At 36.7% G+C, this 23,622-nt stretch overlaps 2 protein-coding genes across 4 annotated transcripts in view; one reads left to right on the top strand and one right to left on the bottom strand.

Annotated features, from left to right (window-relative positions):
- The first annotated feature begins 4,657 nt into the window (after positions 1-4,657).
- LOC127446444 (bladder cancer-associated protein-like) lies at positions 4,658-7,584 on the top strand. Of its 2 annotated transcripts, none has more exons than XM_051707348.1 (2): positions 4,658-4,760; positions 6,684-7,584. In XM_051707348.1, the coding sequence occupies exon 2, from the start codon at positions 6,804-6,806 to the stop codon at positions 7,065-7,067; it is 264 nt and encodes an 87-aa protein (XP_051563308.1). In that variant the 5' UTR covers positions 4,658-4,760; positions 6,684-6,803; the 3' UTR covers positions 7,068-7,584. The 2 variants fall into 2 exon arrangements, with proteins under 2 accessions (XP_051563308.1, XP_051563309.1); XM_051707349.1 differs by having other exon boundaries at positions 4,660-4,756.
- A 3,946-nt stretch (positions 7,585-11,530) lies between these two features.
- LOC127445997 (RIPOR family member 3-like) overlaps positions 11,531-23,622 on the bottom strand; it is a 68,776-nt gene continuing 56,684 nt past the window's right edge. The window contains exons 17-26 of one of the 2 annotated variants that reach the window (XM_051706572.1): positions 23,014-23,391; positions 22,686-22,828; positions 21,934-22,090; positions 21,554-21,683; positions 21,148-21,303; positions 14,956-15,114; positions 14,532-14,734; positions 14,303-14,386; positions 13,647-13,737; positions 11,531-12,123 (exon numbers count right to left, since the gene is read on the bottom strand). In XM_051706572.1, coding sequence (XP_051562532.1) covers positions 12,026-12,123; positions 13,647-13,737; positions 14,303-14,386; positions 14,532-14,734; positions 14,956-15,114; positions 21,148-21,303; positions 21,554-21,683; positions 21,934-22,090; positions 22,686-22,828; positions 23,014-23,391 — 1,599 coding nt within the window. In that variant the 3' untranslated portion in view covers positions 11,531-12,025. The remainder of the gene's footprint in view (positions 12,124-13,646; positions 13,738-14,302; positions 14,387-14,531; positions 14,735-14,955; positions 15,115-21,147; positions 21,304-21,553; positions 21,684-21,933; positions 22,091-22,685; positions 22,829-23,013; positions 23,392-23,622) is intronic. The other variant, XM_051706573.1, reaches the window with a different exon arrangement.

The raw sequence follows: 23,622 nt of genomic DNA, 5'->3' as shown, positions 1-23,622 counted from the left end.
AAGCAACCAAATTGGCCCGGTTGCTAGGGAGGATAGAGTCACATGGGGTAACGTCCTCGAGGTCGCTATAATGTGGTTCGCTCTCGGTGGGGCGCGTGGTGAGTTTTGCGTGGATGCCGTGGAGAATAGCCTGAGCCTCCACACGCACTATGTCGCTCAACAAGCCACGTGATAAGATGCGCGGATTGACGGTCTCAGACGTGGAGGCAACTGAGATTCGTCCTCCGCCACCCGGATTGAGGCGAGTAACCGCACTACCACAAGCAAATTGGGAATTTGGGCATTACAAATTGGGGAGAAAAAGGGGAGAAAATCAAAAAAAAAAACGAAAAAAAAAACAATTTGGCTTCATTTAACATTTATGTTTCCTTTATGTGATTTTTGGAGATACAAAGGTCTGATCACCATTCACTTGCATTGTAAGGACCTACAGTGTTGAGATATTCTTCTAAAAATCTTTGTTTGTGTTCTGCTGAAGAAAGAAAGTAATACACATCTGGGATGGCATGAGGAAAAATGGCATGCAGTTAGGATCCAGTAGCCTATATGAAAATGCTATATAGCTATTTGGCCCATTGCCCTCTTCTCAGCATCAGGTGCTATGGTAACAACACCAGATGATCTGCTTTAAATTCTGTTAATTTGCAGGACCAGACATGTTCGTTTTCCAATCAATAGCAGACAACTTTTTTAATCAGTCTGCAATACCATTTTTTGATGTCATTAAAAAGGTGCATCATCACAATGGTGTTAAATCTAGTGCTGCTGAAAATTCAGAAGAAATGCCGAGATTGTCATGGAAACATAAGACATCAACTGTGCATTATTTATTAAGTGGTTCAGACCAAGAGACTCCTTTTTCTTAATCCATCTTTCCAAAGAAATATATTTGCATTACTTTTTTTCCAATACTGCATTGACATTGTTATCCCAGAGAGGATGTTTGTGTTTATAAGAGGAGATAATGTTCATTGATATCCAGCTCTTTATTGTATGTTTGTTAATTCTATGACTGACTTATGAAGCAGTATTTATGTCAAATTTCATGCAAGGATATATCATATGACAAGAATACATTATATTACAATTTGTAGAATTTTGTCTACTAATATAACCTCTAAAAAACATTACAAATGTAAAAGTTTGAAGTATTTTCACATATTACCCTAACCCTGTATACTTAGGCAGAACATTTTCCCAGTCACACCACATTTATACTGATGACATATACAGTACCAGACACTACCAGTTTGCATTATCAATAATATTATGCATGGAATTAACAACGATTCAATTTGTCTTCCAACCACATGGTTACACATACATCACCTAAATGTATATTCTCTGTGTGTTTACATCTGGAAGACACCTTTATAAGCTAATCTGCAATATGTCTATAAGACTTTTCTCTCGGATGTCAATAAGACATTCAACAGATGTTTTTGAGACATTTATGATTTAGAGTGTTTGTAAATTTGATCTTTTTAAGATGTTTATCAGATGTTAATAAGAATGTGATGCTTTCTAGATGAAACACTCTCAAAGAGACATCTCGGAGATTTACATGTGCTATCTGGGATTGCATATTGCCAAATATCCTATATTTAGTTTAGTGACTGGATTTGGTGGGCAGTAGTCTATGCACATTACACTACACTGTAAAAATTGTATGTTTTTTAAACACAGTACCATGATAATACAGTATTTTTTGACATGTAGTACAGCAATACTATGGTATTCTTTGAAGTTCCTTGGAGTACCATGTAAATGGGTCAATGACATGAGGGTAATTTTTTTGTCCACATCTAATAAGTTATTCAAAAATGCATTACAAACGCAATTTACACAAAACAATTACTTTAATACACCTCTTCAATGATGAACATGTTTTTAATTACTGAGTTCAAAGTCATTTTAATATTTTTTCTGGGGCTTAAAGTCAAAAATGTCATGGTGTGTAACTGTCCAGAGACAGAGAAATAATAATAAAAATAAATAAATAAATAAAAATAGTTACACTCAGGACCTTAAGGACAAAAATGTCCCCACTGAAACCCATTAAACTGCAATATTTGATCCCAGTGCCATTACAGTTTTTCTCGATTGCTAACACGCATTTCTTGAATGTGTACTACGTTTTCTCAAAACCCTAAACACATGTCTTGAGACTCACACCATTTTGGCCAAACCCTTGACTTTTGACCCAAAAGTAAACATTGTAGTCAAAACCATATTATCTGTCGTAGAAACCAAACTTTTCATTCAAATTACACACAAAACCATCAAATACAATCAGCCTTCTGATTACCCTTTACACACTGCTGAGAGGAATTGAAAAAACTATTATAAAAAGGTTTTCGTGAACCAATAACTAATGTGTCCCTGAATTTCAGATATGTTCCACTCCATGAGTTTGACACCATGTGAATCATACAATCACACAAATACTACAATTGTCCTTCTTACAGGATGTTTATTTTCCATTCAAACATTCTACAGTACAGTACTGCAATTACTTGTTGAACAATCATGCTTGTCACTGTAGTGGTCACAGTAATGTACTGTAAGTCACCAACACAAATTCGCCAAAAATGGAATTTGCGGAAAACAAAGAAGGCTAAGAAAACAAGGAAAGAAACAGAGCATTTTCACCTAGGTAAGAGGGTTAATGTACGCCACAGTACTGTAATAGCAATAACAGTTCATTCTGGGTCAGCATCCTGTCTCCGACCAGGATCAGGCCAGAGATTTTCATCAACATCACAGGCTATGTTTTCCCTAGCCAAACATCCCTGACAGGACTCCACAGCAATGTCCCCACAAGCTTCCTCCATGGCTTGGAGAAGGTTGTTTTGAACATAGGGATTTGTCATAGACCTTCCACTGCCATGCTGAGAAGAACTCCTCTATCAGATTGAGGAAAGGATTGGTTGTCTTTCAATTCTGCAAACAAACAACAGTGTTTGATATTGTCACACACTGACAATATGAATCCTCAACTTCATGTCATTTTCTTGTATTGTCTGCTTCTGTTACTGTAATACATATAGTTTCGTGGTACGTATAGTTCAGAAAAGTACAGCTTCTTAGTATGGTACCTGTTTTCATCCCTGAAAGTCCGGACAATCGATGCAACACTGAAACGGCTCAGGATTGGCTGTACTCTCAGCCCAGCTTCCCTCATTGTTATACCATGTACAACAACATGGTCCACTACATTAGCACAGATCTCATTTGAGATTGTTGTTCTTCTTCCTCGTCCTCTGCCTCTCCCTTGTCCACCTCCTCTCATTCTTACCATTCCTCTGCCTCGTTCTCTGATATTTGCATCCATGACTCCGAAACACAGGTGAGTTTACCTGTTGCCCTTTTTATTCATTCCAATCTCCTAATTGCTTGTTGAGTAATTTTGGTCATTAGTGCTTACACATGGACACATGGAGTTTGTTAACTGTGTTTGAATTGCGCTGGTTTGAGTTTACTTTTTGAACGGCAGTGTTTTCTAAATGAAATGTGGCAAAAAGGGTAAATAGTGTTTATAGACTGGGGTACATGGTCTTTCTGTGAATTGACAAAATGGTTTCGTAAGGATGGCTTACACTACCAATTTTTGTGTGTTAGCAATCGAGAAAAACTGTAAATACTTTTCACCAGATAGCGCCATTTTTCTCATGTTTAACCTATGGAGCAAATACATGCTTTTTTCCGATTTTCTATTTGCTGTATTATAGAGCACTGCAGGCCAATTGAATAAATTATGCAGCTAAAATTATGTGGGTGTGTTGGTATGGATGTCAGAGTGTGTTTTGTATGTTTGTATTGAGAAATGTGTGTGTGTGTGGGTGGGGGGGATAGGTTTGGGTGGTTTACGAGGAATTTTTTTTAGGTTACAAACTGGTAATTCCAAGGGTATTATGCTATAAATGTGGTTTATGAGGACATTTCTAGTCTCCCCATAATTCAAATTGCTTAAAAAACATACTAAACGATGTCTTATTGAAAATGTAAAAATGCAGAAAGATTTTTGTGAGGGTTAGGTTTAGGGGTAGGGTTAGGGTTAGGAGATAGAATCTATAGTTTGTACTGTATAAAAATCATTATTTCTATGGAGAGTCCTCATAATGATAGCTGCACCAACGTGTGTGTGTGTGTGTGTGTGTGTGTGTGTGTGTGTGTGTGTGTGTGTGTGTGTGTGTGTGTGTAAAAAACAACAACAGTGGCATTATGTAAACAAACTGGCATTTAAAGGGTTAAAATCCTTCAAATGAATGAATATTTGGTAGTTATTATCAGGACTGATGTTGGTTAAAAAAAAATTAACTCACTGAAAGTGGAAAATAATATTAATATATAATATTATTATGGCAGTTTTTTGACGTGGACATTTTTGTCCTCTAAGGACCTCTGAGTAACTTAAACGCACAAGGGTTAAACTAGATTTTTAATTAACACCTCGGATAACTTTATTTGTCAATGACCCAAATAACATATCAAAGTATCAAGTTGTTACCATCACAGTACTTTTTGTAAGCGAATACAGATATTTAATAAACCATCTCATCACAAACCAACACAAATCTTTGATAATTTAGCCTACATGTTTTGGTAAATTTCGGAGAAGAAAAGTTTTCTTTAATTATGATCAGGCACTTGTGAGACACAAGGGGTCCTTTGAGTTGCACAAATCTACGCAATCACCAGAAAGAAAGCAATGGCGGCGGTGTACATGCGAGATCAAGATTGACTTTTAAGAATGGCAGGTCTGAATATTGTTATTGGTGCCTTTTCATGTTTTCAAGCTCGTTCATTTAAGATTTAAACACTGATATATTTCCAAATTTGTGATTGGACGGTTTATTCCGCTGCTAACACGTAGCCACATGCTAACGCATGCTAGATATCCGGTTAGCCATCAAGCTAATATTACTGTTTTTATTGTTTACATCTTTTTTCTTTTCTTTTCTTTTTATTTCTTTTTTTTTAATTTTTATTATTATTATTTTTTTGGGGGGTGATATACTCAAAACACACAACCTGGAATCTTGTTCATATTCACAATGAAGTATTATATCACACTAAATATCAAATGTGTACCTCTTTAGTAGTTTATTCGTGTAAACAGTATTGCCAGAAATATTTTCTAAATGTGAAGCTTTTGTTATTCTCCTAAAATGTGTCAGTTTATCATGTCTATTAGATCGCTATATGTTTTTTGTTTTACACTTGGCAAACATTTAAAATGCTTAGTTGTTATTAAAGTTCACATATATTTAGATAGTTTGGAATTATCGAGACCGTGAGCTGGTAATGTTAGTTTATAAGACATTTAACACTGCTTTGAGTGTTTAACTTATTTAACCCTTGTGAGTAACTTTAAAAAAGTTACTCAGAGGTCCTTAGAGGACAAACAATGTCCGCGTCAAAAAAACTGCCATAATATTATATATTAATATTATTTTCCACTTTCAATTAGTTAAATTTTTTTTTTAACCAAAACAGTCCTGATCATAACTACCAAATATTCACTCATTTTCAGGATTTTAACCCTTTAAATGCCAGTTTGTTTATATAGTGCCACTGTTGTTTTTTATGAACCCCTCCCCCCCCCCCACACACAAAAATATTATTTTCCATATACTAAATGCTAAAGGGGGGGGGATTAACACAGTCTGGGATATGTCAGTGATTAGCAACAACATTGATTTTGATGCATTATTATTTTTTTGTGCAGTGTCAGATAAAAAAAAAAAAACCTCACACTCAGGACCTTAGAGGACAAAAATGTCCGTGTCAAAAAAACTGCCATAATATTATATATTAATATTATTTTCCACTTTCACTGATTTGTTTTTTTTAACCAGCATCAGTCCTGATCAAATATTCATTTTCAGGATTTTAACCCTTTAAATGCCAGTTTGTTTACCTAATGCCAATGTTGTTTTTTTACACACATTTCTCAATTCCCACATACAAAACACACTGACATTAATACCAACACACCCACACAGTTTTAGTTGCATCGTTTATTAAATTGGCCTGCAGTGCTCTATAATACAGCAAACAGAAAATAGGAAAAAACCATGTATTTGCTCCATAGGCTAAAAATGAGAAAAATGGTGCCAAGGTTCGGGAATGAAAGCATAATATCGTAGAATTCATGATTTTATGCTTTAATGGCACTGGGATCTAATATTGCAGTTTAATGGGTTTCAATGGGGACATTTTTGTCCTTAAGGTCCTGAGTGTAACTATTTTGTGTACACTGTGTATTATAGGAACTGAGGTTGAAATATCAAAATTCCCCCCAAAATACACACCTTTGGCAAAATGTATGCCGTTGGCATTAACAACCAAAATTATCGAAAAAATGAAAAAGACAAAAATGTCTCCAAGGTCGCACAAGGGTTAACTAGTCCAACATGTTTATATAGATTGAAGTTACACTGGCTGTCATGTTAGCTCCATGTTTCATCATCTAGAACTCAAGGCCACGAACTAAAAATAGCTTTCTGGTGCACAATTTCCTAAAATACACACCGTTGCTTTTTTAAAATACACACCTCGATGCCTTCTATGGTTTTGACTGAGTATAGCCTTTGACTGTAAGAGAAGCTTGAATTTCTTTGCCTATAAATGATCTAACTATATGTATTCATTTGTTTTCTTTCTCTCCGTTTCCAAAGGCCTCGCCCTGTATTTGGATTTCAAGTCTAATCCCTTGCAGATACACAAGGGATTTGTCAGTGTGTAGTGTCACGTTGGATATCTGAGCTCATTCTAGGCCACCCCACACCACAGACACAATGTACTGCCTCCAGTGGTTACTCCCGGTTCTCTTGATCCCTAAACCGTTGAATCCGGCCCTGTGGTTCAACCACTCCATGTTCATGGGCTTCTACCTGATCAGCTTCCTGTTGGAGAGGAAGCCATGTACCATTTGTGCCTTAGTCTTCCTGGCGGCGCTGTTTCTCATCTGCTACAGCTGCTGGGGAAACTGCTTTCTGTATCACTGCCACGACTCGCCACTGCCAGCCTCAGCACACGACCCCAACATTGTGGGCACCTAGAAGTCCAATGGCACTCTTACACAGACCCCGGTTAATCTCAATCCGGACTGTGAATCCAAAACCCACCATAAATGCTGGGACGTTTAAGTTCTTTGTACCCACACTGTAACCCATAACGAACTGCCCTCGTTCCCTGACTCAGATCTGTTCCCCATGGCACAGGGATATCTCAACTTTGGTTAAGGAGTCTTGACGCTTGCATGGGTTACCTCTAGGGTTCCTTTCTTGTTGTGTTCGGTGCACACTCTTTAATTTCTGGATGCTGAATTTTTTTCTGAAGGGTAGATGATAATGTGTGCGCGTGTGTCAGAGTTTGTATATTGTGATTTTTGGGTTTCTGTTCTTGTGTCAATAATCGGTATTAATACAAGTGTTAAGAGGATAGAGGTGAATTAAAGTTGAGCTAAAGGTGTGGAGCGCATCGTAGTCCCCGATGGGCTCTTGTTTCTGCACTGCTGAATTAGCTCAAATGCTGTCACAACTTTTAATTCAATAAAGTTTCTAATGATCTAAGCAAGCAATATGGTTGAATCATTAATCCACATTTAGTTCCAAATATGTGCTTCATTTTTTTTGCATTCAACTTCAAGATTTTAGAAAACTGTATATTTTAGGTGCTGTAAGAAATCGAAACATTTCTATTCCAGTTTACTTAAAGGGAGAGTTCACCCAAAAATGAAAGTTCTCTCATCTACTCACCCTCATACCATCCCAGATGTGTATGTCTGTCTTTCTTCTGCAGAACACAAGCAAAGATTTTTAGAAGAATATTTCAGCTCTGTAGGTTCATACAATGCAAGTGAATGGGTACCAACATTTTAAAGCAACAAAAAGCACATAAATCAGCATAAAAGTAATCCATAAGACCCCAGTGGTTAAATCTGTATCTTTAGAAGTGATATGATAGGTGTGGCTAAGAAACAGATCAAAATGTAAGTCCTTTTTTACTACAAATTCTTCTCCCTGCCCAGTAGGTGGTGTGAAAAATGTGAATCACAAAAAACAGAAGAAAGTGAAAGTGGAGATTTATAGTAAAACAAAAAAAACAAAAGGGCTTAATATTGATATGTTTATCACCCACACCTATCATATCGCTTCTGAAGGTATAGATTTAACCACTGGAGTTTTATGGATTACTTTTGTGCTGCATTTATATGCTTGTAGCTTTAAAATGTTGGTACCCATTCACTTGCATTGTATGAACATACAGAGCTGAGATATTCTTCTAAAAATATTTGTGTTCTGTAGAAGAAAGTAAGTCACATCTGGGATGGTATTAGAGTAAATGATGAGATTTTTCATTTTTGTGTGAACTATGACACATTTTTAAAAATACAAACAGTTCATGTAGTCTCTCAATATGAGGTCATTCAAACTGCTTGTTTTTTTTTAATGGTTTTAGATTAATTATTTACATTTATGCATTTGGCAGACGCCAAAGTGACTTACAGTGCACTTGTTACAGGGACAATCCCCCTGGAGCAACCTGGAGTTAAGTGCCTTGCTCAAGGACACAATGGTGGTGGCTGTGGGGATTGAACCAACAACTTTCCGCTTATCAGTTCAGTGCTTTAGTCCACTACACCATGTCAAACTTCGGGACACTGTTTGTGAGAAAAGACCATTTCAGACATTAAAACCTGTTCACTGTGTCATTAAGTCAAATTTTTCAGCATGGATGTAACTGCATAAGCTGTTGTAATATTCTTTATTAGGAAGTCTGAAACTATTGGCTGTTTTATTGATGATTAAAGAGATGATTAAATTTGCTGATATAGTTTAGCATTCCCTCGCAATACCTTTATCCATCCCTAATGAAAATTAACCATGGTTTTACTACAGTAACCGTAGTTCAATTATGGTATTTTAATTGGAACTGTAAGCACTAAATTTACGATAACTATACTATATTTGTAGTAAAACCATATTACTAGCAGGAAAAACAAAAAGCACACAGTTAGGCCATATACAGTTTAACTACACCATGTAGTAAATAAAATGCCCATATGAAAATTAACCATGGTTTCACTATAGTAAACCTACAGAAACCATGTAACCATATTACCTATACCACAAATTGATCATGTTTTTTTGGAAGTACGTTTGATTTTTATTTGTTTTTGTTTTCCTGTATTACCACAAATATCATGGTTAAAATATGTTTACTGTAGTAAAACCATATTTAATTTTCATAAGGGATGAATAAAGGTGCAGAGCCCCTTAGAGGACAGGGCAGGATTTTTTTTTTTCTGAAATAGTTTGCGTTCCCTCACAATAAATTTACCATGGTTTTACTGCAGTAACCATATTTTAACCTTGATATTCACAGTAAATCCATAGTAATAATACAGGAAAATGAAAACTATAAATCATAATTTTTTGTTTATGGTTTTACTACAAATACTGTGGTAAAACCATAGTAACCACAAGATTAGCTATGGTTAATCCATAGTTAAACCATGGTTTAGATACATATATATATAAATAGATAAAGTATACTGTACAAAAACCATGGTTTCCGCCAAAAAACATTGTTACTTTTCATGGTTATTATAATATTACTATAGTAAAACAATGTTTCCACAAAAAAAAAAAAAAACATGGAACTGTCATGGTTGCATATAGTAAAGCCATGGTTTTACTCCAGTTACCACAATTTAACTATGATATTTGTATAGTAAAACCATAACCACAAAATTATAATTTTTATTCCCATAGTTTTCATTTTCCTGTATTATCACTATGGCTTCACAACGAATATCATGGTTAAAATATTGTTACTGTAGTAAAATCATGGTTAATTTATTGCAAGGGAACAAACTATTGTGAGAGCATACAAAAATATTTCAAAAAACAATTCTCGCCCTCTCATCCAAGCAGCTTCGTACTTTTCACTAACAATGTTTTTCTGTAAAACAAATACAGGTGCATCTCAAATTAGAATGTCGTGGAAAAGTTCGTTTATTTCAGTAATTCAACTCAAATTGTGAAACTCGTGTATTAAATAAATTTAATGCACACAGACTGAAGTAGTTTAAGTCTTTGGTTCTTTTAATTGTGATGATTTTGGCTCACATTTAACAAAAACCCACCAATTCACTATCTCAACAAATTAGAATATGGTGACATGCCAATCAGCTAATCAACTCAAAACACCTGCAAAGGTTTCCTGAGCCTTCAAAATGGTCTCTCAGTTTGGTTCACTAGGCTACACAATCATGGGGAAGACTGCTGATCTGACAGTTGTCCAGAAGACAATCATTGACACCCTTCACAAGGAGGGTAAGCCACAAACATTCATTGCCAAAGAAGCTGGCTGTTCACAGAGTGCTGTATCCAAGCATGTTAACAGAAAGTTGAGTGGAAGGAAAAAGTGTGGAAGAAAAAGATGCACAACCAACCAAGAGAACCACAGCTTTATGAGGATTGTCAAGCAAAATCAATTCAAGAATTTGGGTGAACTTCACAAGGAATGGACTGAGGCTGGGGTCAAGGCATCAAGAGCCACCACACACAGACATGTCAAGGAATTTGGCTACAGTTGTCGTATTCCTCTTGTTAAGCCACTCCTGAACCACAGACAACGTCAGAGGCGTCTTACCTGGGTTAAGGAGAAGAAGAACTGGACTGTTGCCCAGTGGTCCAAAGTCCTCTTTTCAGATGAGAGCAAGTTTTGTATTTCATTTGGAAACCAAGGTCCTAGAGTCTGGAGGAAGGGTGGAGAAGCTCATAGCCCAAGTTGCTTGAAGTTCAGTGTTAAGTTTCCACAGTCTGTGATGATTTGGGGTGCAATGTCATCTACTGGTGTTGGTCCATTGTGTTTTTTGAAAACCAAAGTCACTGCACCCGTTTACCAAGAAATTTTGGAGCACTTCATGCTTCCTTCTGCTGACCAGCTTTTTAAAGATGCTGATTTCATTTTCCAGCAGGATTTGGCACCTGCCCACACTGCCAAAAGCACCAAAAGTTGGTTAAATGACCATGGTGTTGGTGTGCTTGACTGGCCAGCAAACTCACCAGACCTGAACCCCATAGAGAATCTATGGGGTATTGTCAAGAGGAAAATGAGAAACAAGAGACCAAAAAATGCAGATGAGCTGAAGGCCACTGTCAAAGAAACCTGGGCTTCCATACCACCTCAGCAGTGCCACAAACTGATCACCTCCATGCCACACCGAATTGAGGCGGTAATTAAAGCAAAAGGAGCCCCTACCAAGTATTGAGTACATATACAGTAAATGAACATACTTTCCAGAAGGCCAACAATTCACTAAAAATGTTTTTTTATTGGTCTTATGATGTATTCTAATTTTTTGAGAATTGGTGGGTTTTTGTTAAATGTGAGCCAAAATCATCACAATTAAAAGAACCAAAGACTTAAACTACTTCAGTCTGTGTGCATTGAATTTATTTAATACACGAGTTTCACAATTTGAGTTGAATTACTGATATAAATGAACTTTTCCACAACATTCTAATTTATTGAGATGCACCTGTATGTGTTTGATACACATTCTGGTAAGATGCACAAAAATAGAACATGAATTGGACTCCTTGGGAATGTAAAAGGAAAAATTATGCAAACTAATCAAAATGGTAGGATATAGATGTTTATAGTCATGAACGATTTATTTTTTGGACCTCGCATAGGTTGAAATTATAACTAAACAGCCATCAAAACAGATTAGTTGTTGCTTTAATTAATGAGCAACTCTGAGAGCTGATATTTACATTTATTGTCAATACGTTTTATGCTATATATCATACATATATAATATAGAAAACAGTTTATTCATAAATATTTCACTTCAGTTAAAATAACACAAAATGGAAATAATACTTAAAATGCATATTAAATACCAGGCAATATACGTACAAGCACACATATGGAATGTGTTTTATCAAAACCGGCCTGAGCACTAACCAATCAGATAAAGTCAAATGAGTTTCTGGTGTTTCTATAAGATTGTGATTTCTGTTTCCAAGTTCTTATAGGCCTCCTCTTGTAGCTCATAGATCTGGTCCATACGCTGAAATGCCATATGGCCTTTCTTACCTAACAATGGGAAAAAACATAACAGAAAAATGACAGATAAGTTCAATTTTTCCATTGTACTTAGGACAGGGATAAGTTAGTTTTCGATTTTAAATACATGACAATAAAAACAACAGTAGCACTTAAGCCACATATTAAACATTTATGAAATTCATTGCATTAGAGAACAAAATCTCAAACTAAGTGGTTAACACTGATTTACATCAGCGTAACTAAGTTTTCAGCATAAAACTTCATGACATCCTCCACAGAGGTGATCTGAACCTGACAATGCCATTTTTTTTTAATTTCATGTATTTATACACATCGCTACAAAAAAGTCACCACCCTGGTACTTAAGTGTCAAACTGACCCTTTTTTATGTTCAATTTCAAAAGCTTATAATACAAGCTCTGTTTGCACTAACTCTCTACTTTTGGTCTTAAATCGTTGTTCTACGTGCCAGCTAACACTAGAAAAAATATATTTTTTCTCTATCACCTTCTATTCCAAAATACACATCTGAAAGACAGGGGATGCCTCAACGCAGCTTCAAAAATCGTGTAAAAAAAAAAAAAAAAAAAAAAATAAAAGGCTTCAAATGCTTGTAATAAAGGCCCTGTTTGCTCTATCTCCCTACTTTTAGGGAGATAGAGCAAAGTGGAATGTCTTAGATCATTCCACTAGATGACAGCAAACACTAAAACATTTTTTTTTTCTTCTATCACAACATACAAATTTGAAAACCAGGGGGCGCCCCAACATGGTTTGTGACTCTGCCCCTAGTCATCCAGACTTTTTTGGAAGCCCCACCCTTTTCCCATGTTTTGTAGAATATCTCAGCCACTGAATGGACTACAAATGAGATCTTGGTGTCATTAGAAGGCTAAGAACCTCAGGTTTTTATCATCAATATTCAGTAACATATTCAAACATTGATTTGTTTATAATACTTGTTTTTGCTGAACTTTATTTTTGTGTTTGCATTTGTGACTGTGGTCAATGAGTGTGGGTGTCTGTCTGTACTTGTGTGCGTGTGTGTGTATGAGAGAGAGAGAGTTCATATAATAACATTTTGACCTTTTCTAAAATTTTATTTAGACTTCTCAAAAAAGACTGGATGTCTATGGGCGGAGTTGGGGCTCCCCCTGCCTTTCTGATCTGTATATTGTAATAGGTGATAGAGAAACAAAATATTAGAGAGATAGAGCAAACAGAGCCTTTATTACAAGCTTTTGAAATTGAACATAAAAAAGGGTCAATTTGACCCTCTAGGTTCAAAGTAGGGACTTGATCGTTAAGACCACGGAAGGGTTAAAGCATGATAGCACAAGCACACTTTCCAAACAACATTTCACAAAAAGTAGTAAGGTTTTTTTATTAATTAATCCAATGACATTCAGACATTTTTAATTGTAGCTTAAGTATCCAAATACTGTAAATTGAGCTATCTGCATTAGCTAATTTAAATGGACTCAACTGCTATATGTAAAGTTGTCTTAAAGATATGGTGAAATTGTAGGAACAGCTTTAGTGTCAGTTACCAAAGGACAGTATGGTCTCCCGTGCGGCGTTCCTCAGGTCTTCATCTGCTGAATACCACAGCTCGGCCACCTGCTCTGCACTCTCTGAGGCCTGAGAAATGCACATCACAAACCACTTCGTCTAAAGCAGTCATATCAAGAGACAAATGCCCTGCTTTTGGGGCAAGTTGTCACAAAAGATCAATGTGTGTTCAATGAACTGTATCTTTATTTCTGGGCAAGAACGGTGAAAATATTCATAAGCTTTTTTTGTTGCCAAGACCTTGAGGTATGTGGCCATGCAGAAATTGACTTCTAAAAGTAAACCTACTATAAAAATGTTCAATGGAGTAAAAAAATGTGACAACTAGCCCCGGTGTTCCCTATACTTATAATCAATTCAATACTGAAAAGTATTACATAGATCAAAACAATAGAAATTTTACCCAATCAAATGATCGACAAGAATGATATTTCAAATTGTGCGGCTTATTGAGAAGAGGTGTGTTTTTACTTTTCTAAACGTTCATCACACTTAAGATTTTCCCCTGGCAGACAATAAAACGGGTGTAAAAACCCCACAGACTTACACTGAAAGAGAGACCTGAGCCATATTTAGAGACCAGAATATTATAGAGACTTGGAGGTGAGCTAATTTTACATTGTATAAAACTTACCTTCAGACATCTGAGAGCCAAACAGGCTTCATGTTGCACTTGTGTGTTGCTGTTTTTCAACAGATCTGTGTAGTGAACCACTGCCTATAAAACATGAGTAGATCACACAGAAAGCTCAGCACTTTCAGAGATCATCCAAAGATGGCCGTCTAGCGCACGTCTACATAGGAAAAACGGATGTAAAAATGTGTTTGGTGTGAACAGCCCCTTAGACTTGTATCTTCTTTACCTTTGCCCTGAAGGATTTGGATCGTGAGGCTCTGTTGAGACAGGAAGTGGCTGCCGAGGCCACCTTGTGATTGGCGTCTGTTTGTAGTTTGGCCAACAGTTGAAGTGTGTGTCCCGTCGGCTGCAGCTCAGAGATCCGTTTCCCTTTCAGCTTCTTCAGGGCATGTCTCCTCTTGGGACTTTCCAGACAGGCTATCAGATACACTGCAGTAAACCAATCACAGAAACACAGGGGGAGTCTCTTTATGAGATCTGTTGGGAAGCTTTTCGGATTATTGATTGGTTAAAGCCAACTGGGAGAAACCAATGAACTCACAACCAACTGGTGGAGAGAAATCTAAAAGTACTGTATGTCAGAAAAAGTTGCTCTGAAGTTTGTATGTGTAATCCTAGGGTGGGTATATTTTGAAAGTCTGTGAGGTTACCTTCTTTAGAGAGGATAGAGATGTGCTCTCCAAAGTCAGTTATACTCCATCTGTTGAGGTAGACTAACAGCTGAAACACAGTGACTCTGTCTGTAGTGCACTGAGTCACTGATACCATCATACAACTGGACTGAACCTGATGCAGCAACTGACCAAACACTACAGGAAAGAACAAAACACTGGCATCAGTAAGCAACAATAGAATAGAAATATTTATCCTTTACCAATTATTTTAAGGGACGAATAGATTAGAATAGAAATATTCTTAACAAAAAGTTAAATAGAGTTTTAAAAGTTTGTTAATGACATTCTTAAGGACCAATAAAATAGAATAGAAATATATTTAAATTGTTAAATTGAGATTTAGCCGTTTGTAAATTAGTTTTAATAGTCTGAGAATAAATTATGGAACAATAGAGTAGCATAGAGTAAATCCCTTACAAAATGTTACATTATTTCAGCAGTCTGTTAACTGTAAGATTTAGCAGTTTGTAAATTCGTTTATTTTTTTTTCTACCCTTTTCTTCCCAATTTGGAATGCCCAATTCCCAGTGCGCTCTAAGTCCTCATGGTGGCGTAGTGACTCACCTCAATCCGGGTGTTGGAGGACGAATCTCAGTTGCCTCCGAATCTTATCACGTGGCTTGTTGAGTGTGTTACCGCAGAGACATAGCACGTGTGGAGGCTTCACGCTATTCTCCGCGGCATCCACGCACAACTCGCCATGCACCCCACCAAGAGTGAACCACATTATAGTGACCATGAGGAGGTTAACCCATGTGACTCTACCCTCCCTAGCAACCAGGCCAATTTGGTTGCTTAGGAGACCTGGCTGGAGTCACTCAGCACACCCTGGATTCGAACTCGCAACTCCAGGGGTGGTAGTCAGCATCAATTCTCGCTGAGCTACTCAGGCCTCCTAAATGAGTTTTAGTAATTTGAAGAAATAGATTTCTGGAGCAATAGAATAGAATAGATCAGAATAGAATAAAAATATCTCTTACAAAATGTTACATTATTTCAGTAGTCTGTTAATGGAATTCTGAAGGAACAATAAAATAAAACACAATAGAATAGAAATATTAATCTTTCACAAGTTGTTATAAAGGAAGAATATATCACAATAGAAATATCCTTAAAAAGTTATACTGAGTTTTAGTAATTTGAGAATGACATTCTTAAAGAACAATAATATAGAATAGAAATATCTTGAAATTTTAAGATTGAGATTAAGCAGTTATCAAATGAGTTTTAATAGTTTGAGAATACAATTATGGAATATAATATAATATAATAGGGTAAATCCATTACAAAATGTTACATTGTTTCAGTAGTCTGTACTGTATAGAACAGAAATAGGTATAATTTACAAATTGTTTTAAGGGAAGAATAAATCAGAATAGAATTATCCTTAAAACGTTACACTGGGTTTTAAAGGGGTCATGAAGTGCTTTTTTAAAATAATTTCATTATCTTCCCTGAGGTCCAAATAAAGTTTTTTTTTTTTTTCAAGTGTCGGCTTTTATCGTCTGTAAACTATCAGTTTTACTTAAGTTTTGAAGCCCAATTAATGATGCATGACTTATAGAATTCTGTGCTGTGTTTGATTGTGTACAGACCTCCTAAGACCTCCTAAGATTTGATTATAGAATTTTCTGACACTTTGTCAAATATTATTTCTATCTCATATAATATTTTAATTGTGGGAGATTTTAACTTTCATGTTTGTTGTCCTGAAAAACCTTTGGTATCACAGTTTTCAGATTGAGTAGATTCTTGTAATTTCACTCCTCATGAGCAGGGTCACACGTTGGATCTGGAATTATCTTTAAGTCCTCAAATTTGTAATGTTGAAACTAGTAATTACTGTTTGTCTGATCGTATGCCTGTGATTTTTAATGTCACTTTGAATTGTGGATCATCTAGCTATCAGCCTTCTGCTTATTGGTCTAGACTGAACACTTCATCTACATCTACGGCTTTTACAGATGCTTTTTAGCCTCCTCCTTTACGTCATTTATTGAGTTTCCCTCTTTTAAGGCAGGTCCTGATGAGCTGTTACTGTGTTTAGTTAGAGGTTAGACAGTGCTACTCGTGCTGTCAGACAGGAGTGTAGAAAGGCTGAATGGAGGTGGAAAAAAGATAAATTGTATGTTTCACATACATTTTTGAAATATCAAAAGGTTGTGAAGGATGCAAGAGCAAATTATTTTTCTAATATTATTTCTTTACACTCTACTCTCCCAGAGTGTTGTCCAACACCATTAATCATTTACTGAACCCAGAGAGAGTTGATTTAAACCCCTGACATTTTTTGTTGATAAAATAAAGGAAATAAGGTTGAGTTTTCCTCCTCCAGTTTTCGACCCTGATCCGGTGATAGTGACTGTTAGTGATGAGATTTTTGATCAGTTTCACCTTGTGTCTCTCTCAGAAGTAAAATATATTATTTCTCATCTGAAGCCTTCTAATTCCCCCTGTGATGTTGTTTCTGTGCACCTTCTCAAGGAGATGGTAGATATCATTAGCCCTAGCATTAAGTCTACCATCAATAGTAGTCTTGTTGACAGTGTAGTTCCTCTCTGCTTTAAGTAAGCAATTGTTCAGCCTCTTTTGAAGAAGCCAAGTTTAGATCCTTTGGATCTGAAGAATTATTGGCCGATCTCTAAGCTGCCAAGTCTTTCCAAATATTTTGGAGAAAGTGGTTTCATCTCAGCTGAAGTCTTTTTTAACTCAGAACAAATGTCTTAGACAAGTTTCAATCTGGATTTAGGGCTGGTCACAGTACTGAGTCAGCTCTGTTAAGGTAGCAAATGATTCGTTAATAATTGGTGACAATTTTGATACTATAGATCATCGAGTTCTTATTAGCCTTCTAAGGCATGCTGTGGAGTTACAAGGTACAGTTTTAAGATGGTTTATATCTTACCTTGAAGGTAGATCCTTTTCGGTAAGGTTTGGAGATTTTTCTTCTTCCTCAGAACCCATTACTTGTGGTGTTCCTCAGGGATCTATTTTAGGCCCGATTTTGTCTTCTTTGTATATGCTACCCCTTGCAAAGCCAAGTGAAAAATCTGGGTGTTGTTTTTGATTCAGCACTAAAATATGACAGACGGATTAAGGCTGTTGTGAAAAGTTGTTTTTATCAACTAAGAGCCATTGCCAAAATCAAATTGCCAAATCGATTTTATCATTCAGTGATCTGGAGAAAGCTGTACATGCTTTTATCTCTTCCTGCCTTGACTACTGCAATGCCCTTTACTTACTAGATAGTCATCTATGTCACTGTTGCAGCTAGTCCAAAATGCGGCTGCTAGGCTGCTCACAAATACTAAGAGGAGGGACCACATTTCACTGGTATTAGCTTCACTACATTGGTTACCGGTACAGTATAGAATTCAACACAAGGTCCTGTTATTTGTTTTGAATGTGGTTCATGGTATGGCTCCTGGTTACCTCACTGAGCTTATACATTTGCATTTTCATGTAGATCATAAAGATCGGCCAATCAATTACTGTTGACTGTTCCCAGATCTTACTTAAAGCTCAAAGGGGATCAAGCTTTTTCAGTTGCTGGTCTGAGGTTGTGGAATGGTCTACCTCTTGACATTAGATCCTCCACTTCTGTTTCTATTTTTAAATCCCGTTTAAAAACTTTGTTTTCATTGGCTTTTAATAATTGATGGACTCTGGGTGTTGTCTTTTTTATGTTTTGGTTATTGTGTGATGTGTTTATAGTTGTTTTTATATTTTATTTTCAATGTACAGCACTTTGGTGCTACAGTGTAGTTTGAAAGTGCTTTATAAATAAATGAGACTTGAGATGGGTCCACTTTGGTGTTATGTAAGGAATAGTTAGCCACACAAGGCCTGCCATCTTGACTTGAACTGCATGCCAGTGGACGGGGCCAAGGGTGCGATGATGCATGTTGTGGGACGTGCAAGTACAAGTGAGCAATGTGTTGTGATGTCATTAACACACAGATTTCAAAACAAGATGTTTCATTCAGTGTGGCAAATATAAATGCTCTTTTTAGACTTGGAAGGATGTTTTGAGTTCTGAAATTTACAGTATGTTTTTATAGTACCTCTTATATGTCTAAATATCAAGCAAAATTTTATTTTCCATTTCATGACCCCTTTAATAGTTTGCAAATTACATTCCTAAAAGAACAATGTACAGTTCATTCAGAAAATATTCAGAACCCTTCATTTTTTTCACATTTTGTTATGTTGCAGCCTTATGCTAAAATATTTAAAAAAACAATTCACATCAATCTACACTCCATACCCCATAATGACAAAGAAAAACCAGATTTTTAATAACTTTGTAAATTTATTAAAAAAGAAAAACCGAAATATCACATTGACATACTTAAGACCCTTAATTCAGTATTTATTTGAAGCACCTTTGGCAGCGATTACAGCCTCAAGTCTTTTGGGGTATGATGCAACAAGCTTTGCACACCTGGATTTGGGGATTTTCTGCCATTCTTCTCTGCAGATCCTCTCAAGCTCTGTCAGGTTTGATGGGGACCACTGGTTTACAGCCATTTTCAGGTCTCTCCAGAGATGTTTGATTGGGTTCAAGTCCAGGGCTCTGGCTTGGCCACTCAAGGACATTCACAGAATTGTCCCTAAGACACTCTTGCATTGTCTTGGCTGTGTGCTTAGGCTCATTGTCCTGTTGGATGGTGAACCTTCGGCCCAATCTGAGGTCCTGAGTGCTCTGGACCAGGTTTTTATAAAGGATATCTCTGTATGTTGCAGCATTTGCTTCAACCCTGTCTAATCCCCCAGTCTCTGCCACTGAAAAACACCCCCACAGCATGATGCTACCACCAATATGCTTCACCGTTGAGATGGTATTGCACAGGTGATGAGTGGTGCCTGGTTTCCTCCAGACATGACGCTTGGAATTGAGGCCAAACAGTTCAATCTTCGTTTCATCAGACCAGAGAATCTTGTTTCTCACAGTCTGAGAGTCCATTAAGTGCTTTTTATATGTGTCTTGCACTGAGGAGAGGATTCCGTCTGGCCACTCTGCCATAAAGCCCAGATCGGTGGAGTGTTGCAGTGATGGTTGTCCTTTTGCAAGTTTCTCCCATCTGCACACATGATCTCTGGAGCTCAACCAGAGTGACCATCGGGTTCTTGGTCACCTCACATACCAAGGCCCTTCTCCCCCGATCGCTCAGTTTGGCCGGGTGGCCAGCTCTAGGAAGAGTCCTGGTTGTTCCAAACTTCTTCCATTTAAGAATTATGGAGGCCACTGTGCTCTTGGGAACCTTCAATGCAGCCAAACATTTTGTTTTAGCCTTCCCCAGATCTGTGCCTCAACACAATCCTGTCTCTGAGCTCTTCAGGCAGTTCCTTTGACCTCAAGGCTTGGTTTTTGCTCTGATATGCATTTTCAGCTGTGAGACCTTATATAGACAGGTGTGTGCCTTTCCAAATCATGTCCAATTAATTGAATTTGCCACAGGTGAACTCCAATCAAAGTGTAGAAACATCTCAAAGATGATCCAGAGAAATGGGATGCACCTGAGCAAAATTTCAAGTGTCATAGCAAAGGGTCTGAATACTTATGTCAATGTGATATTTCAGTCTTTTCTTTTTTAATGAATTTGCAAAGTTTTTTGCTTTGTCATTATGGGGTATGGAGTGTAGATTGATGTGAAAATAATAATTTAAAGCATTTTAGCATAAAGCTGCAACATAAAATGTGAAAAAATGAAGGGGTCTGAATACTTTCTGAATGATCTGTAATAGAATAGAAATATCCTTTAATTTTTAGATTGAGATTTAGCAGTTTATTAATGATATTCTGAAGGAGCAATTAAATAAAATAGAATATCATAGAAATATAAAAAATGTTACATTAAGATTTAGTAGTTTGAGAATAAAATTCTGAAGGAATAACAGAAGAGAATAGAACAGAAATATCCCTTACAAATTGTTATATTATTTCAGTAGTTTGTGAAAGAAATTATGAAAGAACAAAAGAATAGAAATATAATTTACAAATTATTAGACTGAGGTTTATTAGTCCGAGAAGAAAATTCTGAAGGAAAAATAAGGTATAATAAACATAGAATAAAATACCCTTTAGAAATTATTTGATTATTTCAGTAATTTCAGAATGAAATCTTGAAGAATAGAACAGAATAGAATAGAATAGAATATCCAAACCTGCATCTGGCTGTCCAGGCTGTTTGGCTTTGACTTTGTGTATGTGATGTTTGCGCAGTGTCCTGAGAAAGCTATCGGTGGAGCAGCAGAAAAGCGTGTCACTCTCACTGCACTCCTTCCAAAATATTGCAATCCTCTTAGGAGCTCCACACAACACTGAAACACATGCATACCACATGATTAATGCATACACACCGCTTCATATTACCACAATATACAGTCTGTGACCAGTTACTATTTTTATTAATCTATCATAAATTCTTTAATTTCTCATTTTAAAAGAATAGTAGTTATTAGAGCAATTCATTCACCTCAATGATTAGGACCCAAGCAGAGATTTCTTAGCACTTAGATCTTACATTTCTTAGGTCTACTTATTCAAGGCTGAGGCTGTTGTGATACTTACACTCATTCACTGAAATCTCATCCGTCCTCCTCTGTGACAGAGTACTGATTTTGTCCAGCACATCAACTTGACGTGAAAGCTCCTCCATGATGTCTTTGTGCACAAGATCGGAGTCAGAACACTTCAGAGCCTGGGAGGTAAAAAAACATGAGCACTGAATGTATTGCATGAATGTCTACTTTCTACAATAAATGTAGTTTGATATATAATTGTCCAAGGAAATGCCATCTAGACATTTTTACATTTGGCTGAAGTCTTCAAAAAACTTTTTGGGACCACTATTTGTGTTTGTTTCACAGTGATATTGACCACAGTGAAGTAACAATGGATACTGAATTTTGTCTGCTCGATTGACTAATTGAAAGTGACAAATTTCTCACCCTCAACAAAATAGTGCATATACTAAGGTGAGTTTCAAGAGCTTGATCCAGACTGTAGACCCCTGTACTGAGTGATGCCTTCAATGCATTGTCTCCTCTCTGTCGGTTTTGTCCTCTCTCGATGTCTTCTGAGGTGTTCTCATGGAACGAACCAATCCTGAAAAAAAAATACACAAATTGTAATTTTATTTACCTTTATAGCTACAGAATAGACACTCAGTTGCATTTTTCATTATACTAATGGATGCTGTATTTCCATATTTATTATTAATTTAAAAAAATCTATCAACACAAGACTGTACTTGTCCAATAATCATTTTATATAAGTATATTTTTAATTTAAGATATATACTATGTGCAATACCATAATATATTTGTTAAGTACAATTATACGTCATATTTAAATATTTTAGAACATTAATTACATTTAATATTTACATGTGGATATACATAGCATGAGCTCTTTGTCTGCGAGTTTACAAATAAATGCGAGCATGAACATTTCATGCTAACGTACCTAACTTCGTCCACAAGGGGGCAAAATGAGCCTTCATCTATGATGCAACGCAGCAACTAGTGTTTCGATACATGCAGCTATTTTGCATGCATAAATATGTCTTATTTATTGATTTATATGGTCAGATCACAGCTAATGATCAATATCTATTTATTTTACTAATGCATTAGTCATTTTGTAAGCATGTTTATGTTATAGTGAGAATAACTATCGAGTCAAAGGTTTGCTGGCTTACCCAGTGTTCCTGTGTCGGACGCTACCCATGCATGAGACTTGATCCTCATTAAAATCAGTAGAGAGGAAATCGAAACTGCCCAGCACTTCCTCTTCCTCTACTGCTAGTGTTTCACATGAGGGCATCTGAGGAGGCTCAAGGTCCTTATAACATGAACAAAGATACAAAATGAGTAGGAAGAAGAGAGAAGCCTTGTTAAAAACCTAGTGAGCTGCCCTGCAGTACTGACCACATCTATCTATGACTGTCTGTCTGTCTACAGTATCTCTCTATCTATATATGTCTGTCTGTCCGTCCATCCATCAATCCATCCATCCATCCATCCCACCTTCAAGACCTCATGTAGTTGCCGTATCTGCAGATCTAGTTTCTTTAACTCGGTCTCTACATTGCTCATCTCTTGCAGTGCTGCATGCAGATCCTCTAGCAGTGAAGTAATTCTCTTCATCACAGCTCTCCTCTGGGCTCTGCTCAATCCTCTGTCCTTCACTGGGAATCTCTCTTCAAGTCCCTGCTTGAACGAGGTCTCCTCTTCGGTCGTTCTCTCTACCTCTCCCTCACCTGTGCTTGTGGTCACCTCTCCATTCTGCCGCAAGATGTCAGGTGTGCTGTAATGGTGAAAAAGGAATATGGAGTCTCTCTTGCTTCCTGCAGAACTGGGGGAAGGTGTCTCTGTCTCTGAAGGCCATTCCACACTCTCTTCTGGCTAGGGTTATGATGGGAAAGAAATTAATTACTCCTGGATTTCTACATGGGTATACAGTATATACTGTATATAGTGAGATCCAAAGCAAGGTCAGAAATTAAGTTTTCCATTAAGGGGCAATATTTGCTCCCTGGCTTTGATTTTTAGGGGCACTTATACCTTTAAATGGCAAAGTTTTCTAAAGAAAACCGTGTAACCCTTTTATGTCAAATACTTAAATTTAATACATTT

Source organism: Myxocyprinus asiaticus, chromosome 9, assembly GCF_019703515.2.
Source record: "Myxocyprinus asiaticus isolate MX2 ecotype Aquarium Trade chromosome 9, UBuf_Myxa_2, whole genome shotgun sequence".
NCBI lineage: Eukaryota > Metazoa > Chordata > Actinopteri > Cypriniformes > Catostomidae > Myxocyprinus > Myxocyprinus asiaticus.
The sequence above is the reverse complement of the archived record's forward strand: the minus strand, read 5'-3'. Positions and strand labels throughout refer to the sequence as shown.